The following is a 22,781-nucleotide window of genomic DNA, read 5'->3' as shown; positions in this document are numbered from 1 at the left end:
CAGATGTGATAGCACAGGTTGTGTAACAAACAAAACCTTATCCAGATGCGTGCGTATGTAATCTCAGTAGAATTAATGAGTTTTTTCTTGCCTTGCTGCAAGACCAGTTTAATAACTAGTATAATTCAGGTAAGACTCCCTTTCACTCCCACTTTGTAAAACTCTGTCAGCTTAATTTCTGTTTATAATTATAAAGTGAATAGTTGGCAGCTATTAGCAGAAAGAAAGGAAGTAAGGAAGGTGCACTAGTAAGGGGGAGAAATAATACTGGAGGAGTGATGAGCAGGAAATTCACAGAAAAGTTACCAAGCAAACCACCTACAGCATACTGGTTATGTGGATGGGCTATTTTTGTACCTTGGATTAATCTCTGCTTTCTGATTATCTTTTTATTAACATAGACAATGCTAACTGCTAACCAAACTTGCCGATGTGAACTTTGAGTCTCTCGGATGTGATCTGTGGGCAGCCTGCCATTCTGCCTACTGCCTAGACACAGATTTTTAGAAAAAATATAACCAGTTTTCCTACAGTCTCATTCTACCTGGATAGTAATGGAGCTTACTCTTTTGTAAGGAAGGAAGGAAAATGATATATGCATTTAATCATTGGAGGGGTACTGTTAACAGACATAAAAAAAAATCTGGAAGACCTCCAAGATAGAGTCATTTAGAAATATTAGCCATGGGTTAATATAATTTCTATTCACTGATGTCCTAGATGCATCAAGGTCAACATTCTACTTCTTTTGGCAACGTTTCTTTTATCATAACACACCATCTACTTGAATCAGGTACTGAAGAATCTTGGAAGGGAATAATTCTGTCAGCTCCCCTTCTCCCTTTCTCTCATTCTCTTTTTTTCTTTCTATGTCTCTTCAGGTTACTAAAATATCAGGTTTTTTTCAATTATTCTGTAAATAAACACAATTTTCCTTTCCTATCCTTTACAAATGAAACGTGAACAAACTCTTCATCTTTGTAAGCTATGAGGATATAAAATCTGGGCCAGTTAGTTATACTGCTATTAAATGTGTATCATTTGTGAAAACTCAAAGAGTTTTTAAAACCTTTAATGCTACTACAGACAACATTGTTTGCAGCTAGGGTCAATAACCTTGACTTTTTCAACGCAGAGCTTTTGGTAGGCATCTCCTCCAGCCTACATTTGTACCTGGCTGATTCCTTTTGCCTCACAACTTGCACATACATCATTTCCTATCCAGTCTTTTCATCCTGGCTCTCACCGCTTCATGTCTTGATTACGGCATTGCCTTTTTCCCTGATCTCGATATGTACAGCTTTGTTCATGTCCATTGACAATGCTGTTGCAAAAATCATTTCTTATTCTCTTACACTGAGACCTAGGTTATGTTTCTGGCTAATATACCAACCTAACCTACCTGGGGTTCCCCACCTGTAATGAACAGCAATCCTTCCTTTCTGCATTCTTTAAGGGCCGCAGGTGAAAAGCCGCAGCCGGGAGAAATGCCTTATTATTGTCACGTGTTGTTAAAACCTTCTTTGGTTTAAGAAAAATCGGTTAGATTGCTGCTGCGCTGACTGAATCGCATCGCCGTTGGCTGTCTATGCTCCTGATCCGTGCTACCGCATCAACAGAGGCCCCCCGCCTCGGCCTCACCGAGGGCCGGGCCCAGCCAAGCCGCCCCGGGGTCGCCTCACGGCGCGGCCTCCCGGGGCCGCCCGCACCGCCTCGGGTCACACCCCACCACTCCCCCCCCGACCCCGCACAGGAGCGCCTTCCCTGGACGAGAGAAGCGGGCTCACTGCGGGCCCCAGGGCGGGGGAATCTGCGGGAAGAGCCGGACCGCCCCCCGGTGCCGCCGCCTGCAGCCGGGCCGAGCCCGTCGGGCCGCCCGCCTGGCGGGCGGGCCCGAGAAACCAGCTCTCACAGCCTCCCCGCCACGCCTCCCGCGCACGCCGGGATCTGTAGTTCGGAAGGCGGGCGGCCGCGCCGGGCGTAGCGAGCGGGGCGGCCCCTGAGGACTACAATGCCCAGCCTGCCTTGCGCGTGGGCGGTGGGAGCATCCGCTCGCGGCGGCGGCGGCGGCGTGGGTGCGCGTTGCTGGGCAGTCAGCTGGCTGCGGGGCGATAAGAGGGCGGGCGGCGCGGGGCGGCGGCCCTCGGTGCTCGCTCGCTCACGTCCTGCCGCGCTCTGGGGGGAAGGCGCCCGCTCCGCCATGGCCGAGACGATCGCGGACACCCGGCGGCTGATCAGCAAGCCGCAAAACCTGAACGACGCCTACGGGCCGCCCAGCAACTTCCTGGAGATCGACGTGGGCAACCCGCAGACGGTGGGGGTGGGCCGCGGCCGCTTCACCACCTACGAGATCCGCGTCAAGGTGAGGGCTTGGCTCGGCCCGGCCCGGCAGCGGGGGGCGCTGGAGCCGGCCCCGCTCCTGCTCACCGAGGGGCCGGCCCCGCCGCCCCCGCCCTGGCCCAGGCGGGTGGCCGGGGGCGCCCAGCAGGCAGCTCCGCGGGGTGCGGGCCCGCCCCTCCCGCGGCGGGGCTCGGCGCCTCGGGAGCAAGTGTAAGGCGAGAGAAAGAGAATGTGGAGCCGGTGCGTCGGTGTTGGGCTCCGCCGCGGGCTCCGGCCAGCTCTTATGTAACCGGGAGGGGTGTCCCCGGGGCCGGGGCTGGCCAGGGTGGCAGTGACGGGCTGCCGCCGTCGTGTCCTTCAGGGCACAGTTTCACAGCTAATGCGGCGAGTACCGCTGGGGAGGTGATGGCTGAGCAGCAGTGGACTTCATCCTCGGCATGAGAGCAGGCCCCAGTTTCTGCAAGCGTCTGGAGCTGATAACTCTGACGGTCTAGTGATAGCTAAGACAACACATCTCGATTAAGATAGCCAAAGGACAAGTGCTCTTTCGGCACTGCTGTGCACAGCTGCCATTAGACTCAAATATTGCTGTACAGTGAGCAATTGCTTGTCTGTCTCTAAGTAAATAGAAGAGGGCGAACTCTCAGCCGTTTGAGGTGTAGTAATATGGGTGGGTCTGCCCTGAGAAGGAGGTCAGGTTCAGGATTCCAGCAGCCTCAAAAACCCGTAGAGAATGTGTAAATAAGTCTAGTGGGCACACTAGATCAAAGCTAGCTGAAGTGATAAGGTGAGTGTATGTGGGGGAGGGCTTCCTGTTTTCTTTTGTACCTGAAATATAAATTGAGTGCCTAATAAATAGGGCTGTTTCTCGCCATGTGCTATCAAATACTTTTTCTCAGTACCACTAGACTCGTTCCTAGCAGGAAGGGTTGTATTCACTGACTTGCCCCAAAGGCTAGAGTCTTGAGCTTGAGAAAAGCTATGTGAAGTCATTACTATGTTCCCTGGTCTTTCTAGTTTCATAAACAAGGCCTGGAGGAGTGGACAGAAAAATGCAATATCTACAGCATGGTCCTTGCCTGTGGCTGGTAGGGTCTTGAGGCAGGGCACCCTTTTAGTTTATGCTGCCAGGGATAAGCTGGGTTGAAAAAAGTGATCTCTTACAATTTTATCTTTTTTTGTACCTTGTGGTTGAGTCTACTACCTTGTATAGCTTTACTCTGTCACAGCTGATTGAGCTTGGTCAGCTATTACAGGCAGTAATAGAGGGGGAAGAGGCCTCATTGACCCCCTGCGCATGTTCTCTGCAATATGAGGTCTTCTTTCACTGGACACCATGGAGTGCACATGCCTTCATGGCAGGGAAGGCTTTGGTTGAGGGCTGCTACATTGGTCGCTAAAATTCTTCAGACAAGACTAAAACCCTGTGTGGATTTTCTGGTATTAAAGGTCTAAGTTCTCAGCTTAGTGTAACTTTACTTAAAAAAGCAAAATCAACAGATCTAAAGCTACTAGGGAGGACACTTCTTTAATTCTGATGCTCCTAAATTTTCATGTTCAGTACCTATTCTATTCTCATGTTTCAGGATGTATCCATAGGGCAGGAAAAATAAACTAAACCAATTATAGCCTGTGTTTGGCCTCTGTGTCAGGACAAACTAGAACTTGCCAACTTGTGTTGCATTACGCTGCCCTTATCAGGACCCTAGCTGTCCACTTAGCAGGAAGGTGTAACTCTACCTTGCTGGGAAGTATTTGTGCCTTAGGTTTCTGATGACATTTCTTTCCATGAGACTGAGCATTTGGAATTGCCGGATCCAGGGAAAATGATATAAAAGGGACTTAGCCATGGGAATGAGACCCAATTTGCTGGGATTAAAAAATAGTAACTTTTTAAAAATCCCTAACTGAAGCTCTTCAGCAGAAAGGAAAGCGGAAAAACAGGTTTTGAGACAGGTTACTCTTAGCCCATGTGCTGTTTGGGGTAGAAAATTCTGGATTCCTGTTGTAATGAAGACCTAGAAGTGACTTGAACAAACGTACACTGTGATAGTACTGTGACCTTCCTCTATTCTTCCTCCCAGTCTGACTACTGTATAAACATTGCTTCCTTCACCCTTCTTACTTGCATCTGTGCATGCCTGTGTACAGGACTATTTCTTATAATACATGATCATTCCCTTTCCAGTTGTGCACTACTGTACACATAGTGCATCCATGCTGTATACATTTATAGCTATCATAAACTCTAAAATTGAGTTTTATGTCTCTCTATGCTGGAAGGCTACAGAGCAGGTAATACAAGTCATGCAGAATTACGTTTGCTGTCTAAACTTGTATCAATTAACCGCTTCTCAGCAGAACACAGACCGTGTTGCTAATATGCAAGTTGCAGCATGGGAGAAGAGTCTGAACTTGAATTGCTGTAGTATTGTATTTCTAAAAGGTAGGCCTTGTACTATAAGCTACTTGTTGGACTGTGGCAGGCAATAGCCACCAGCTAGCCTCTGTGGTTTGACAACTGCTTGTGGTCACAGAAAGTAGCAGCTGACATCTACAGTTTGCCCCAGCAGTGCTAGTAGTGGCAGCAGAACCCACTGAGAAGATGGAATGAGCTACCTGTATCATATCTGGAAAGCTATGTCTTCAACTAGCACCAACATTAAAATGTTAAGTGGCGCAGAAATGGATGGCTTAACTGCTGCCAAGTTCTGGTAAAAGCTATTGGACAGCCTCATGTTATGGCTGGAGGTCACGCTAAGCCAGAAACATTGTCAGAGAGGACACCAAGATTCAAGTTTGCATTGAAGCAAATTGTACCATTGTCATGGTGTTTACAAACTCGGTCCAAGAGTAATTCTATCTTTATTGCTTTGTCTGAATCTCAAAGCTTAACTCTGAGTCTGAGCTTGCTAGCAGACTCTTGAACTGATGTCTGATAACTAATACCTTGCAAAAAGTACTTGTGTGAAATATTGCAGAGTTCCCCCAAAGCATTTATTGGCAAGCTTTCTACTGGTATTGCAGCTGAAGCGTATCTGTTGCTTGGAAGTGGAACAACCTCATGCTTTAGTTCTTGTATTGCTGTACTCATCAACTTCTGGTGGAAGTTGGAAAGCCTAACTCAGAAGTTTTGGGTAGACTGCTTAGCAGTATACTACTGGATAAGCAAGTCAATTGTATTTCAGTACTTAGGAAAGTGTCTCTGTGCAGGCTAGTAGAATGACTGTGGATTGCGGTAAATGCATGGTACTTTCACAAGTAGTTAAGCTCTCTGAGTGCTGTAGGTAGAACCTATACAGCACTTCCAGTGGGGCAGCTTACTTCACAGATGGTCAGTTGGCCAAAGTATTGACTTTCTGAGCCTGAACTTGGGTTAAATCGTACTCTATTCTCAGCAAACTGGACAAGGTGATGAGAGAAAGCTTTCCACTGTAGCAACCAATATAAGGCACACAATGTGGCAGTATGCCACTACAGCGCAGCTTGGCAATGAAAGTCAAATGTCTTGTTCAGTAGTTGGTAAAAGATGGAAAATGTCATCCTGCAATGCTAAAATAGCAAATTTGAGTGGGTCATGTTCTTGGCAAGGTACTTGAGAATTTGCTTTCCATCAGCAGCATTAGGCAGTGAGTTTGTACCATTCTAATGTATCCTTTGTGTGAAGGCTTAGGGTGAGCTAAAAAGGAGGACAATGCAGTGGGGTATAAAGCTCCAAGTGCTTTTTCTAGTGAAATAAAACTTGATAAAGTAGTCGTCTTATCTGAAGGTGTCTAGATGATCACAGTATGGTGACTGTGCAGTGGTTAAAACTAACATAATTAACTAGACCGCCTGCTAGAGTAACACAACAAACTATTTCACTGCCCTCACCTCTTGAGGAAAAGCGTGAACCAACAGCTAAGTTCTCCGTGTAAATACTCTTGCATGCTGTATGCTATTTCTCATGAGTCTTTACTAGCTGTTCACTCAGGAACCACCCCCAGAGATGTGGTGGCTCCCTTCTACTTCTTACACCTTTTCATGGTGGGCTTGTGCATGTCAACACTCTTCAGCAAGAGCATGTGAATACCTGTTACTATTTATGGGCTGTAAGTAAGCCAGTCCTCTCTGAATTCCAGGAAGCAAACATAGAACAAATGACAGTTGTCATATTATCATCCTACAGCATGTCTGCAGTCCTCAATCCAGTTCCAGATATCGTTTGACTTCTACTGTAGTTGAGACAAATAGTTTTCCTGGTAAGTGGGTCAATAGGAACATCTTTACTCAAACAGATTCTGTGCAACATCTTCAGTTGCTAAACATTTTAAGGACACAAGACTTAAGCTTTACAAGCTAACTCCAATCCCAGAAACTGATGACACACTTTAGAGCCGTACACCCACTGTAAAAGCAGTGCCATAGGAGGTAAGCAGATTGGTTAGAATACTGTCAACAAATCATACAGATATCCAGGAACTTATTACATTTGGAAAAATATCCCTTTGTTAACACCATTTCATCTGTTATTTCTGTAAAAGTAAAAGTGACTTCTGTGCTGCCCACTTTAGCTGGGTTTGTCACCTAGACTAAAAGGTTAAATTATCTGTTTATGGTTAGTGAGAACTTGCAGAGAAGTCATTAATATTCAAACTGATAGTTAGAACTAAAATAAAATAACTGTTACAGGAGCTACTAGTCCAAGTAGTTAAAGAATTCTATTTAGTCAAACCAAAGTTAAACAAAAAGCCTTTCTCTTAGTAATTCTATTCTTTAATGTTGAATGGCCTGTTGCCTCTAATAGTATGATTAAACTCTGCACTAAGCATACCTTAGCTTCTCAAGGTTCCACAGCTCAGTGCTTGTCTTGAGGAGCAGAAAGGTGTAATACCTTGCTGTTGTGCTTCCAGATGTTGTGAAATGCATCACTTGGGTGCTGCCAATGCTCTTCAAGGCAGCAGTCACCTTTCCTGTATCTTCTGCAGAAAGACTTCTGTAGAACTGCAGAGGTACTTGACTACAAAGGCCCAGTGTGGGGAAGGAAATGAACGCACAGGCTGTGAAGTGCCTGCAGTGTTAAGAATAGTATTGGTCTCAAAGGATTGGGGAAGTATATTAAAATACTGCTAAACTTGAGCTGCTTTTGAAAGTCTTGTCTCATCTTAACCCATTTTTTCAAGACCTAGCTTGGATACAATATTTGCATTTCAGCATATTTATAGTAGTCTGACTTCAGTGATTGATTTGAGTCCGACTTCTGTGATCAAATCAAGTCAGAGTAAGATTGTAAATGAACTGGAAGTATAACTTGCTCAGAAAGCACTTCTCTTATGCCATGGTTTTGCAAAGTGGCACTCTTGATCTGGTGAATGTGTCTTTGAAATGTTCTGTCCTTGGACGGTACCAAATTTCCTGTCCTTCATGTGTTTGGCAGTTTTGAAGTTGCAGACTCTTCTCCTACTGTGAGAGGAATCAAATCTGCTGGTACATGGAGTTGACTTCAGCATTGTTCAGTTTCATAGTCAGAGAAGCTTGTGGTGGAGTAATGACTAAACACTGACTCAGTGTGGATGTGTATAGGAATGCATAATCAGCACTAATTCTATTTCTCTGCTACTGCAAATCTTGCATCACACTGCAAGACTGCTCTAACTGTAGTTAATTACTCTTTTAATACCCTATTCTAGACACTGCTACCAGTTAGATATTTTTAGACTCCTCTTCAAAGAATAAAAATGCACTGATTCAGGTGACTGTTTTTTCTGTTCTACAGCCCAGGTACTGCATCTTTACAAACATTAACTGTTCCCTCAAGCAATAATTCAGAAAAGGACAGCTGGAAGGCTAAGAACTTCCCAGGACACTGACTAGGGAGACATAGAAGTGGAATGGCTTGGATGAAAGAAAATTCCAAAGCAGGGAGAATAGGTTTACAAGTCTATTGCATGTATTTGCCCTGAGCAGCTGATTTTTCTGTAGAGGTTTTTGATTAAACTACTTTTGAGAGCCTAGTCCAAAGGTACTGAACTAGTTTGGTGTTGACGTCTGTTACTGTGTAAATAAAATAACCAAGTCTCTGAATAGTGCTTCTTATTAGTATATTAGTTTAACTGGTGACTTTGACTCTTTTTATTTCTGCGCATACAATGCGGACCTTGATTGTCATGTATTAAGAGTGCACTCTAGTACAGTGCTGAACAGACCAAATCAAACAGAACAATGACTAATTGTTGTAGGACAGATGGCTGTGATCCAGGTAGGCATGTGATGCCACAGTATTTTGATACATCTTTATTTTTAGATGGCTTGCCAAAAAAGTGTCAGCTTGAACTTTAGATGTTGGGTCTCTACTGTTTTTCATCTGGGGAAACAAATAATGTAGTGTAGATTTATGAGTTTCTAACTGTAGGCTAAGTATTTTCTTTAACCTTTTTTCACTTGGTAATGCAATGCCAGTTGCACTACTGGAGGCTGTTTTAGCAAGTACATTAATTCGAATGCCCTATGGAGCTATAGCACTGAGCGAAGGGTCTGAAGTTGCTGATGCTGCTGTAATTTTTTTGATGCGAGAAGGATGGAGAAACTCTACTCTTCTGGTCAAGGTATAAAGCCAAGTATTTTACCAGCTGAAGATAGGTCCATGAACGTATTCCTTCTGTGGCTATTTTTTGAGAATCCAGCTCAAAACTTCTGTCATGGGAGGATCTTCTAGGGCACATGACAGTATAGTTTGTGTTGGCCACGAAGCCAGTCTTGAAAGTATAACTATAAGCTAGTGTAAAATCCAGAAGAAAATGAAGTTATATCTTAAGTAAAGCCACCTCTATATCTGGAAATAAAGCTTCAGAGACTATTTCTATGGACCTAATCTGCAGCACCCCTTAAGTGTTAAGATGTGCTACAAATTAATGAATGGGAGCTATCAGCCTTTCTTGTAGCTGTTAGGTGGCTACTCAAGAAAGTGAATGTTACTGCTCCAATAAAACTGGAAATATGAAGAGAACTTCTTGCTACTTAGTATACTTACTTCTATACTGGCTATTTATCTCTTGTTTCTTGCAAGTTTGTGAAGTGTAGGGATACTGGACCGTCTCTAGCTCGCAAAGCACGTTAAAACTTTTGTTCGTGATAAAAACTATCGATTGCAACAGTTCACTGCAATTTTGTCAGCCCTGTTTGACCATAGCTGGTAGATGTCAGCTAATGATGCTGAAGCATCAACTTAACATGATCCCTCTTCAGCCATTCTCAATGAGAAATGAATGGTAACCTTACAGTAGGCCAAATCAGAGCATATGGCAGTTATACCTTGCAATTGTGTAAAAGTAGCAGTCCCTTCTCTTTAAAAGGAATATTTGGTATTTCAAAGGAGGCTTTGGCTTACTAACCCTGAAATAATTTTCTAGAGTTACTAATTCTGTCTGGGTGTTGTAAAAACCTTTGCCTGAATGTGTCCTCCTTAAAGTGGGCTCCTGTTTTTACACTTGGCTTCTGAAGATGCAACCTGAAGAATAAAGAATCACTAAACAATCTATTTTTCTAGACTTACCCTGCTTTTGACCATGGCACACCATAATTCAGCTGTTCATGATGTTGGTGAACGTGATTAGGTGATGATAGATGCTGCTTGGCAAAAACCCAGACACCCCTACACTAATTTTCATAAAGCAGCTCTAGGCTCAAGGCATTGAACTTGGCAAAGGTTAACTCTTGTCTAAAGACTGATAGTCTTTGTGGTTGTGTTGCTATTAGGATTTTACTGCCTTAGTCTTTAAGATGGAAAACATCCTAGCTCCCCGTCTCAGTACTGTGGAGTGGGAAGTTCTATAGTTCTTGGTATAGCTTAAATCAGCATTGTTTAAAACTTGGGTGGATACATATGGTCAGATTTTTCAGTGTTCTATTAACTTTAGACTTTCTGTGTAATGTACCTTCAGTAGACCTGGACACCAAGTGGATAAAAGGGCATGTAGAACTCTGCTTTCATCAAAGGGACTGAAGGTTAGAAAAATAACAACCTCTTATCTGATCTTTTGCAGTGGGGAAAGAGATTTTCCTTCAGTAAAGTACACAGCAAAAATCTAAACTTCTAGCAACTGAAGTTTAGAGCATGTTTGCCTTCTTGCTTTTTATAATTGTAGGAAATGGGGAGGTAGCTGCTTATGTCAAGTCGGGAAGGAAGCAAACCACTGGCAAGGTTTCTGCAATAATAGTGGACTGCTGAAGCCAGTTTCTTGTACTAAAGGACAGCAGGCTCTTGCGTTAAGGAAACCATAATACTTTTTCATCCACCCTGAATGCTACTTACTGTAATACCCCAGAGCTCCCATCGGCTGACTGTATATGTAGCCAAAGGGTGTAGTCTCTTGACGAAAATTACAGCTTGTATGGAGAGATAGTAGGAAGCTTGAATTTAGCTTCTGAGAGTCAAGGCCACAAACTTCTATCAAAAGTGAGCCGAATGCTTTCTTTCACTCTATTTTAATGGAAATAGACTTGTATCAAGGCTACCATAACCTACTTGAAAAGGCAACATCAAAGTAGGTGCTATGGCAACAGTGCAGCTTTACTCTCAGTCTGTTAGGAGTGGGAGACACAGGCAATGCAGTGCTGCTGATGAGTGTTACATTGGCAGATGAGGGAATGAATCAAATTTACCTCAAACTATCCTGGACAACTACAGCTGTGGAGTTTCTGCAGTTGTGGGGGTGGACTGGGCTGCAGTGACATTCAGAGTCAATCTTGTGGAGTGTCAGCATGCTCTTTGAAGGAACCCGAATGCTATTTGCATTCAATTTGTGTCTGGAAACAAATTTGTAGGAGCAAGTCTGGCTATTTGTAAGGCTTTTTCCACTCACTGGATAAATTAATCTAGTCTAGATAACAGAACGCTTAAAAATACTTAGAATTATGAACTAACATATTTTAAATAAAGTACTCTAGTTTTCCTCCTGCATTTAAGGTAACTTGTATACCAGAATGGCTGCACTGGGGAGCTGTGTATCTGAAGCTGAATGGACAGTATTGACTAGTACTCAAACTACTTGCCTTGTGCCTGTGAAAGTCTCATCACTTGTATACATAAACAATTTTCAGACTTCTAACTGGGCATAGCTCAGGGATTGACCATAGTAACAGCTGGAAGTCTGTTATCTGGTTATCCAAGCTACTGTCTTAGGACTGTCAGTTGCTTCTGAGGTAAATTGGGAATCTCCTGAGCTTCAAGTTGGACTTGTAGTTTGAATGTTATAATAACATAAATGTAGCTGAAGAAACATGCTTTCTATAAATACAGATTTTGCCCTGAAATCTGTTAGCAGGCAACCAGTGCTGCCCATTACCAGTTTGTTGAACGCTAGCCAAATGACTGTAGAAACTCGTTTGGCATCTGAGTGGAGGAATGCAGGAGTGACTTAAGGGTCTGGGTTTGTCATCTGCTGTTTAACTATGTAATTTAACTTGGCACCAGTTCTGACAATGTTTATTCCAGTGTACTGGCTTGGCCATTAACTCACCCAACAGAATACAGACTGTTAGTTTGACAGTAGTCAGAGAAAGCCTAATGAGTGTATACATACAGTCTGGTACAGAAACCGTGCTAGACACTGTCTTGTCTTAGCATCTTTCTATGCTTAGGATTTTGGGTTATGTGGGACTTCTGCAGAGCTGGTTTATTGATCCTTCTGGAATAATGCTTTATCTGTAATTCTGACTAGTGACTTTTGGTTGTCTAATGTCTTAGGTAATGCATAATTCTTTCAGGTTGAGGACTTGCATTCAAACTGCTAGGAGGCATGATTTTGGACTAGGAAGTCATTGAAAATGCTTTTGATAAAAATGAGAGATTATTACACTGTAGAAGAAACAATTGCTGCAGTAATTATGCTGAATTTATCAGAGGAATGAGCTATGCTCCAAGGGCTGTGCCAAACGGGGTCATGAGTTTCATGACAGTAGACTTAGCAGATCAGAAGGCCAGAAAACAGACACTATAATGCTGAATGAGCATGAGGAGAAATGTTTGTAAAAATGAAACTAGCCTGACTTCAGGTTTTGTGCCTTAGTCTCATCTCTGTTCTAGCAGGCAAACAAAGCACTAACAGTGTTGAGAATAGCTACTGGCACCTCAGTGACTAAACAAGGATAACTCTCAAGATAAACTGTGAAGCTGAGAATAACTTTGATGTGCTGCATGGTCTTGAAGTGACACTTAATAGAAATTGAAAGCTTCTGTTGACACCTTAGAGTTGTCTCCTTCTACCAAATTCTTGCCCAATCATAGCCCATGCTTCAGCAGCTGTCTGGCTTGCTTAATGAAAACCATCTATCCATGGTTAGATAGATGCAGTCTATCTGCAGTAGGACATGCAGAAACCCTTCCTACTGAAGGAAAAAGTGGTCTGCTCAAACAGGGTAATAATCCTTAATGAGAAAAGCACATACAGTAAATTCAGGTGTGAATATATCCTGAGTTAAAAATAGATTAAGCAGTATAAAACAGGACGCTCAAATTGCTTTTTTAAATAGATCCTATTTAATTTTAAATTTCTTAGCTGCATATCTGAAGAATGTTGCTCTATCAGTACTAATTTCTGGAGGAAGGAGAATTGCTGCAGTTTCTGGGTTTTAAGGAACAGGAGATTTAGAAGTTGATCTCAACAGGTAGCTCTAATTCATATCCAGACCAAAGGACAGGGGACACACACTTTCCTTTAGCATGTACTTGTCAAGTTGTGACTTGTAAGCCACTTAATTTAATGGGAGCTGTCTAGCATACACTTCAGTGTGAACATTTCCAGTGCTTATGATCAAAATTTGAGAAGATTTTTCAACCTGAAGGGAAAATAAGTACTCTAACTGTCCTTTTCTCCAACTTGCTAGCTGGGCTAGCATGTCAAAAGTTCAAAAGGGAATGTAGAAGGTAAAATGAGCTCAATTGGCACTTCTACCCCCACATTGTACCTGTAAGCCTGATATGTTGTTTAGAGATTAACTTTATAGACTTCATGCCCAGAAGCATGAAAAGAGTTTCTGAAGACCTGGGAACTCATTGTTTTTAGCTGCTTTTATTCAGTTCTAATCCCTCTTGTAAGTAACTTGAGAGGAGAATGGAATATTTTCTGCAGGTGAGAGCCTATATGTTAAATATTGTAAAGGCCTTTCTACCCGAGACACTGACAAAGAGTTGGTGTTGTAATGTAGAAGGCTGAACTTGGTTAAAAAGCCAATAGCTGAAATCAGAGAAAAATAATCCAGTACTTCACTTCTGGGAAGCTCCTTCATGCACTCTGGGGAACCTAGCTTTATTCACTCTTGAGTAGGGTATTCTTATCCTCAAGATGAGTGTTTATTTATGAAGCCTGACTTCTGACATAATAGACTTAAGTGCAATTTTATTATTAGTCACAAGTACAATCAACAATGTTTTACCTGGGAAGGAGAACTTGAATACTTTTAAACATTTAGCAATGAGAGATTTCATAACAAAATACTGTTCTGTACTTTGTCGTCTGTAAATTATGGACTAAATAGCATAACATGAGAGTACACAACTAACTTCTCAAGTACTTTTGAACTGTGACAGCCAAAAACTGGTTATTGGCTGGCAGTAATACAATGGCCTGTAGTCATAGGCCTGCCTAGTGCAGGAAAGTATCTCTGCAATTAAACCTGCTTTGAGCAGCCAAAAATATCACTCAATGATAGCTTACGCATAACAGCCTACAAATGATATCGTACAGGGATATCTGCTCAAACTGGGACCAGAAGCTGAGCGAGATGGCTTACAACTTAAAAAATAAACCAACAAAACCCAGAAGGCACTAGCTGAGAATGACTACAGTGCTTCTGCCAACAGAAAAACTGGGGGTAACTGTAGTCCCATGTGAACATCAGCTTCCTAGGGTGCTCCTCAATAGTCGTCTTTCAAGGTGATGACTTGACATATTCAAGTGAATATGCAGTCTGACAACAGTAAGCTTTATTCTGTTAGTGCTGGTTATGTATGGCAATTACAGACTGTTGGACTTGCTTTTAGTAGGTCATAACTCCTACAAACATTTTTGTAACACTCCAGCCAGCTTGCCATCTCAACGTTTAAGCTTCAGATTGTGGTCTTGGAGCTTTCCGTTTGGGGGATGTCATTAGGAGAGTGCTCTCTTGATGTCTGCTCTTAAAATAACATGCAAGTTGGATTATAACTATGGGATAACCCTGCACCCCAAGAATGAATAGAAGTAGTATAGGCTCTTACACAAGTTAGTGTAAGGACACCTATCAAGATGCTCATGTATTTAACATGGTCTTGTGCAGCATTATAGCCTGGCTCCCATTTGATGTCTCTTTCAAGGGTGTTAGAGTTGGGTGCTGACTCCGAGCCTTCTTTAGGAAAGTTCTGCCTCATCAGGCTCTGCTTGGTTTAACTTTGTAGCAAAACAGTCTGATCTCATCAGCACTGAATGTTGTGTTGCATCTTGGCTTCTTTGGGGCTATCCAAAGCTGGCAGCTTGTACTAGCAAATCTTCAGCTTCGTCTGTCCTGAATGGATTCATTGTAGGACTTAATGGTTTTGCTTTTAAAGATGTTGGAGGCCATGTTGTATCAGGTAGCAGAGAAGTACAGGAAGCTTGGTTAATGTCCTATGCTGGGACCTGAAACGCTCCCTTGAATGCAATAAGAGGAGCCTGCATGGATTAAGAAGACTTTTTCTTCCCCCCTTCTCCCCCTCCTCTGATTTTGTACATATATTGGCATTGGGAATCCAGCTCCTGAGACAGTAAGAGTAGAAGATGCTTGTGCAACCTTAGGAACGTCTCCTCAAGTGACCAGCAAATCTGCTATTCTGCTAGGTGATATGGTGGCAAAATACCAGCGATTAGGATGCCATATAAATGAGGCCCACAGTTAAGCAGTTTGAGACACAGCTTACTCATGTGGCTTACAGAAATACAGATAAAGCTCTATCTTGAGCATTTCTCAATACTGTTGTTGCTGAAGTGGAACTAATTTGTAACTTAACAGCTTGTTTCTTGCTTCTGCTTATCAAAACTTCTAATTTGTCTAATCAATAGCTTATGTTCTTGTTTTCAGACAAATCTACCTATCTTCAAATTGAAAGAATCTACAGTCAGAAGAAGATACAGTGACTTTGAATGGCTAAGGAATGAACTAGAAAGAGAAAGCAAGGTGGGTAAAATGAAAGGTAAATACAAGTCTTCATAGACATACAAAGAGTAGTGATGCTGAAGTGTTATCATTATGTTATACAGCATATATATCATATAGAACAGATATTGTGGTTGAAAATGTCCAGAACTAAAACACTGTCTTTCAGCACACCTCAGTTGTACAATGCTACAAGGCTGTTTAATGGTTTTGAGTTAGTTCAGAGTTAAACTACTTGAATTCAACTTACCTCTGTGGCAGATACTGTTCTTCCTCTGGTCATGTTTTTTTACTTCACTAGGGATGTGATTCATGAGTTGGGTCCTCTAGGAGGAAGAGATGCCACAGGAGGTGTATAAACTTACTTACAGGCTGCACTTAAGGACACTTTTCTAAATCTTTCAGGTTGTGGTACCACCTCTACCAGGAAAAGCTCTTCTCCGTCAGCTCCCCTTCCGAGGAGATGATGGCATATTTGATGATTCCTTTATAGAGGAAAGGAAGCAGGCTCTTGAACAATTCATAAACAAGTAAGTGTTGGGTCTAGTTATCTGGAGACAGAACTCAGCTCCAGAAAATTGAATTAAAGCTGCTAATCCACTAACTGTGGTAGCTGCACTAGGTTCAGAATAATAACTTCCACGTAATCTTGCAGTAGGACATGCTAACATTGCTCATCCAGTGGTTAGTTTGGATATCTTAATGCTTACCTGAACAGCTGAAATGAATGTTAGTGATGTTGTTAATTTATGCAAATTACTACTAAAATTATAGCATTCAAAATAGTTCTACTTTTTCATTTCTGAAAAGGTATCCTCTATTGGGTGAACAATGGAGTTTACAATGGGCTTACAGCAGTTTACTTTGATTGCAGATGTGAGGTATTACCAGCTTGTGTAACAATGCATATTTTCTCTAATCATGAGAATCTTTCTGAAATGTAAAAACACTACTTGAGGTATGCACATACATAGTTTGAAATAGGCACTTTGGGTTTTGTCACTGCCTTTCAAAGGGTGAGCAGAAATTACAGTAACAAAGTCTTATGATTCTTTTTCTACCTACTTCTACCTATTGACGCTACTAACCGCTCTCCATATAGTGACCTGAAGAGCTACTTTAATCTCGTTAACAATGTGGATCCAAACAGTGGGTAGGAAGGAATACTGTCAATTATCCAGCTCTTTTGGTCTCTAGAGCCAACACTGTTCAGACCAACTGGATTTGAGACTGCTGCCTTTAAAAGTTCAAGCTTGTCAGTTCCACTAGCATTTTAATCTTGTTGAATAGTAATGCTGTTTAACAGGGACAGAGGATGTCTGAGTTAAGCCAGACTTCATCTGCTCATCATTGTTAGTCAGTTCAGGCATGTGGCTTGGAGTTGCAAGTGACTAGTTCACTAAAACTGTCTGTCTTGTGCAAGTGAGCTAAGTGTGACTGCATGAAATCTCCTAAGTTTTTCTTCACATAGTTGTTTGTTAGCTCAATTTAGAGGTATTGCTAATGGTTCTGAATAGGTAAAATGCTTCAGAATGCTTTTTCCTCTGTTCAAAGACAAGTGGAATGAATTTCCAAGGCATGTAGTTTTGCATTTACACTACATGAAGGCAGATGTGCTTATAGTAAAATGGAATGTGTTTTATTTTTGTAAGGCTGTACAATCAAGGCAGTCATGACTGTAAAGTACAACTTTTATCCACGCAGGCTTGGGACTCTAAATGTGGAAGAAGTGCACTTACTGAAAGTTTTGTATGCTGAGTCTAGCAATATGTGGGGGAAGCGGGCTGTTTACGTTCTGAAGCAGCTGATAGTGAAACAGTCATCTTAACTGGCATCTCTGAAAAACTCAATATAGCTGACAGAAACAGAGTGGCCAGTTTACTGGTATCACTTGTTCAGTCCTACAGCAAGTAATACATTGATCTTGTGGAAGTGTAAAACTTCTTGGTCAATTTTTCCTCCTTTGAAACACAAAAGCAGGCTGTTAATGTAGATATTGATGTAGTGGCAGGCTTGAGTACAGCTGGAACAAGATTCTTCAGTCAGAACTCCTAGCTATTCAGCCTCATCAATTTATTCTAATGGCATGACCAACTCATCAAGCAAATATTAATAATTAAGGTTTTGAACCATGTAGAAGCTTTAAGAGTTCTACCAAGTACTCTGGGTACTAGTGAAGTTAGTCCTGAAGTTAATTTGCATAATTTACTGCATTCACAAAGCTCGTCTTTGCTCCTAGAACTAGACAAGAGTCCCTCAGATAACTGATATCACTGTATCCAAAAAAGATCTTGATGCACCTATGTCAGTTCTTGATATCCAAGATGTTGCTGCGAAGCTTTGTCCCTCTAGATGTAAAATAGAGACGGACTAAATCACAGCAGTGCAGCTTACTTGAGTTGGCTCTCTCAGGCTTGCTGGCACCACCATCAATACTACCTACAATGACATTCACAGGGGTAGCTATGTCGCAACAGACTTGTCTGCCTTAACCTGACTTTGGCATACGTGAAAATTTTTGAAGTAGCAGCTGCTTTGTGTAAGGGTCACCTTAGAGAAGAATACTGAGGAAAATCCAATGCAGGGTGAGGTATTCATGTGAAACCAAGAGGTGAATCTGAGAGATCAGATCTAGTCTTGCAATTCAGCCACCAATTTGCAAGCCTTGCTGAAAGGGAAAAGGAATATGCTGCTGCCTCATCATCTTCTCCTGTGTATCTTCCTCTTGAAGTTCAAGGCCAGCAACTTCAGTCTGATGGGGGTAAGAAAATAGTTATTTCCAGACTGTCTTCCTTGTGAACTACTGCTTGAGACTGCTGCCCATTTACTAGAACCTGGCAAGATTGATAGGTTTTATGACTGCGCTTGAAATAATCTCAGTGCTGAATAGGAGAGCTCAGCTTCCTCATTAAAGGACATCCTCAATGACAAATGAGTAGTGACAAGTGAATCTGTCCTGTGGTGACATAAACACTAATAGATACATCTGGAGAAGGTTCTTGGCAGTACTGATGCTGAGCCACTGAAGTTGCCTATGCATTACACATGTTCAACTAGATAACTTCCTTTTAGAGTAGAAACGTTCTGACAGATATGGAGGCCATAAGGCTGACACAAGCTGTCCTAGGGAGGATGGGGGGCTTTCTTTCTTAAAGGAAGAAGTTTGTCTTGATTAACCAAACTGGATGTAACTTTTTTTCAGACCAAACTGCTTTAGGTTTTCATATCCATAAGTGATCAACTTCCAGGGATTCTGATTCTCTTGTATTTTTACCTACACAGAAGACTGCATGTTATTTTAAGGGTTTAAATGCAGTATCTTGTGGTTTACTTCCAAGCTTGGAAGTTCTTCAAATGCAATTTCAGCTCCTTTACTGTTAAAAGGGTGGTGGCTCAGTCTATATGTGGAGTAAAACTAAATCTGCTGTAGAGGTGCTGGTCTCTTCTAGAGCAGACAAGCTCTGTCTCCTATGTTTCATATCTAAAGACATCTGCCATTAACAGAATGGCCGGTACCCTCTGGCTGTGCATCAGTGCTGCTTGTACGTGCTAGGAATAGTGACCATGGTAAGTCACTGCTGTAGACAGTGTCAGAGCCTTCAGAAGACCTTCACACCCCCTGGTGGAGTAAGTCTTTAACTCTGCCTGGGCTAACTGCTGTTGAATTAGACTGCGAACTGAGGCGTTAAGCTGCCTTTAGAAAGGTGTCCTGTGTCAAAGGCATCAAGACCTGTAAAAATCCACTTGGCTTGCTTAACTGTACATTTCCAATGCTAGGATGGGCACTTTGATAGTCCCCTTGATTGCAGGTGACAGATGGTGACATAACATGCTTCCAAGTGATCAGAGGTAGCTCAGGGTTCCTATGGACTAACTTCATCTGGGGAAGAGTGACAAATCTTGCTGCCAGTCATCATTCTAGTCACCAACAGTGAACTGGAAGTGGGATCTATGTTTAAGTGCAGAACCATAGATCATTGGTATAAACCCTTGCTCTGCTGGCTAACTGCAAGTAGACTCGATTTGTTAGCACTAATGCTTGTTTTTTTCCTCTCCAGGGTTGCAGGCCACCCACTGGCACAGAACGAGCGCTGTCTTCACATGTTCTTGCAAGATGAAGTAATAGACAAAAACTACACACCATCCAAAATAAGACATACTTGAGTTCTGAAACCATCTTTTCAAACATTAGTGGTTCTTATGCTTGGTTTTAAAAGGTTGTAGTTTGTCTTAGCATGCTGAGGATAAACAGGCACGAAGTCTCCACTAACATCAGTACACTGCTTGGTCTTTGCATATGCTTTATAGCATTAAAGAACTCACTCATCTTCTAGCTAAATCCCTCCGAATCCTTGATTTAAGAGTATTATACTATGAGACCATCCACCCCTTGCAATGTCTCACAAACCTTTCCACTCTTATTTGCAATGACTTAACAATGTTTACTGACTTGGCCTTACTTGAACTTGCACAGTTGTAGTGTCATGTGTTCACTTGTATTTGACTAAACTGCTATGCTGTTTCTGAGGTAGTCATCTGTCTGAACTTCTGTAGAAAGACTGCTTTATTTCTGATACCCTGTGTGAGAAACACTTATGCAATTGTCTTCAAGCTTGTAAAACACTTTATACTGAAGTAATGAGGGAATTATCTTTATATTCTGTAAGAGGAAAAAATCAAATTTATATACTATAGTAACTTGTCTAAAGTTTTGAAATAAAAGTGAAAATGCACTTCAAATGTTTTGTCACTCTTGGCGTTGAATGTGGGGTATCTCATGCTTTCTGAGAAGCAGGGACTTGACTATATTAAGTGAACTGGTGTTTCAGCCTTGCTGTGATGCTCTTCTGCAATGTGGTCTTGTGTTAGTAACAGCCAGCACTAAATAATCTTAGATGCTGGCACTCACTGCTCAAGTGTTAAAGAACATATAAAAGTATTGAAGACTGTTCCTGTGTTCTGGAGCCAAAGCTGGAACCCTGTTCATGGTAGGCGGTCAACAGATGTGTGGCTTCAATATGTTTGGGAAAAGAGTACCTTTCTACTTGGCATGAGAAGCATCAATCTAGCTTCAACTAGCAAGTGAAAATTATACCATCCTACAGGGAAAGGAATGTTGACATGACCTATAATATATTATAACCTCAGTCCTAGATTAAAGTAGCTCTGCTCTACAAATACAGTTAGGGACATGAAGTCGTACAAGCCTGCTATAAGATCATAGACCACTTCCCTGAACATTAAAGGAAGGGGAAGCTGTAGCATTGCGCTTGTATGACCACTGGTGAAATGCAGGTGGTTGACGCCTGAACTGTGGTTCACAAGCAACACTGCTGAAGTTGTCTTTCTCACTAGGTGCTTCTATGGCTGGAGAAGCTTCCTTAGTGCTTCCAAATGTGACATGGGAGTTATCCAGATGCTCTGGAAAACAGATTCAAGAACACTCTAGTAGCAATCTGATCCAGTCTTTTGTGCTATTTGGTAACAGTATGTGTTGGCTTAGATTTGGCTCCACTGCTTTTTCCTTCTTATAATATTTCTTACCACTGTTGAGAACATCCTACAAACTTACTGGCAGTAAGTTATTAGTTTCCTTTGACTAAGACCATTAACCTCATTTATGGAAATCTGGATGTAAAAGTTTAAACTGACAAAACAGTGGTGGCTGACTGGATTATATGTAGTACTAGTGACTAGCTACACTGAATAGTTAGATGCTCAAATAATTGCTCTTTCCCCCTCATGCTTAACAAAGACTGTCCAATTCATGAAACCAGGGACCAAAACTGACAGAGCCCACTTGCAGCCCAGAGCTGTCTAGCTTCTCAACACAGTCTAGCTTTTCAAGAAGTTTTTGATAATGTAAAATCAATTCTAAAATTCCCTGTGCTTGTTGAATCACACTTAAAAGTTGAGTTACTCTTGGAAATGGGGAAAGAAGGGCTAAACGTACATGAAGTTTTATTATTTAGGTTTAGATACATAGTAAGGTGTTCTTTTCTCAAATGTTCTTTTCTGAGAGAAGCTTCTTTCAGAAATCAGAATAAATGCCCCATCGTATCCCTAAAAGATGATGACACAAATCTCTATCATCTGCTGTGGAAAAAAAGAATTAAGCTGAAGAGGGAAAAGCTGCATGCTTGATGTCGAAGTATTCCTATTTGCAAAGTGAGGACTTTGGAGTGTTAACCTCTGAGGTTGACAGGACATCTACACTGGACTCTGGGATTTCACCTGGCCTTCAGTCCTTTAAGGCTAACTAGAGACCCTAATTCTAGTGTAGTGTAACTGGTTCTGCTTCTGTGCAACCTGCAGTATTGGGAGGAAGACATGGTCTGAGATTAGCTGTGCCTAAACCACAGGGATCTGGGCATTGTTCCCAGCTCACGATTCTGCTCTGCAGCTGGGCTAGGTCCTGCAGGTAAGAGGATGAGATATGGGTGTGCACCCATTGCCCTGCCTGCTTTGCAACTGGGATAAAGCCAGTACACTCTGTTGCATCCTCTAGCCTGGGTGATCTAGGGACTGGGACTACACCACACTGCAGAGTGCGGTTGCCTTGCAGTTCATGTTTATTGCTGCTCTGGGATAGCAGCATCAATCTTATTGAAACGAGTGTTCTGTCATGGGTTCTGCACAGCAGTGGGCTCAACTTCTTTAGCTCATAAACTGAATTGTCACAGAGTGGACAGCCACAATTGATTTTCTGCCCTGTCCAGTTCTTTTTAGTGTAGAGAGCAGAAAATGGTTGAAGGTTATTACAGGTGCAGTAAGAACACTTCATAGTTGGTTTCTTTCTAAGAATGTGCTATGGCCTCTGCTAAACGCATTGTCAAGTGCTCCATGCTAGTTTGTATAGAAGATGTTTCTAAGTTCTGTAGTCCATGCTTTGTCTCACCTGACTCATCAAAAGAATGGTCTTGTATATTTTATGGTCTGGCTGTCTTGGAAAGGGCAGAATGTGAGACCCTGCAAACTGCACAAATGGAAGAGAGATGGGGTGAAAGCTTTGACCTCTGAAACGCATGAGATTTTTGTGCTTGGAGTCAGTGGAGCTAGGGCTTCACTTGTGATCTGTATTCCTTGACACGGAAAACCAATGAGCCATTGATATACACTGTACATTTCCACCTGTCATTTTAGTGTGCATGGCTCTTCAGTCAGTCATTGCCATATGAATGATTTCCCTTTTCCTATTGCCAACTTGTTCCTGTGCATTGGGAGTTGCTTACCTTTTTCTTTGGTATGATTACACAATTGGACACCTTAATAAACCCTCAGAATCTTTTTAATTG

At 42.1% G+C, this 22,781-nt stretch overlaps 1 protein-coding gene across 2 annotated transcripts; it reads left to right on the top strand.

Moving 5' to 3' along the window:
- The first annotated feature begins 2,039 nt into the window (after positions 1-2,039).
- SNX3 (sorting nexin 3) lies at positions 2,040-20,226 on the top strand. Of its 2 annotated transcripts, XR_012672969.1 has the most exons (5): positions 2,066-2,362; positions 15,412-15,507; positions 15,892-16,016; positions 17,191-18,247; positions 19,545-20,226. XR_012672969.1 is itself a non-coding variant. In XM_075145628.1 (4 exons), the coding sequence occupies exons 1-4, from the start codon at positions 2,201-2,203 to the stop codon at positions 19,648-19,650; spliced, it is 489 nt and encodes a 162-aa protein (XP_075001729.1). In that variant the 5' UTR covers positions 2,040-2,200; the 3' UTR covers positions 19,651-20,226. The 2 variants fall into 2 exon arrangements, 1 of the variants encoding a protein (XP_075001729.1); XM_075145628.1 differs by lacking the exon at positions 17,191-18,247 and having other exon boundaries at positions 2,040-2,362.
- The last annotated feature ends 2,555 nt before the right edge of the window (positions 20,227-22,781 follow it).

The sequence above is a fragment of the Calonectris borealis genome, chromosome 3 (genome assembly GCF_964195595.1).
Source record: "Calonectris borealis chromosome 3, bCalBor7.hap1.2, whole genome shotgun sequence".
NCBI classification, from domain to species: domain Eukaryota; kingdom Metazoa; phylum Chordata; class Aves; order Procellariiformes; family Procellariidae; genus Calonectris; species Calonectris borealis.
This window is presented reverse-complemented; position numbering and strand designations above follow the sequence as displayed.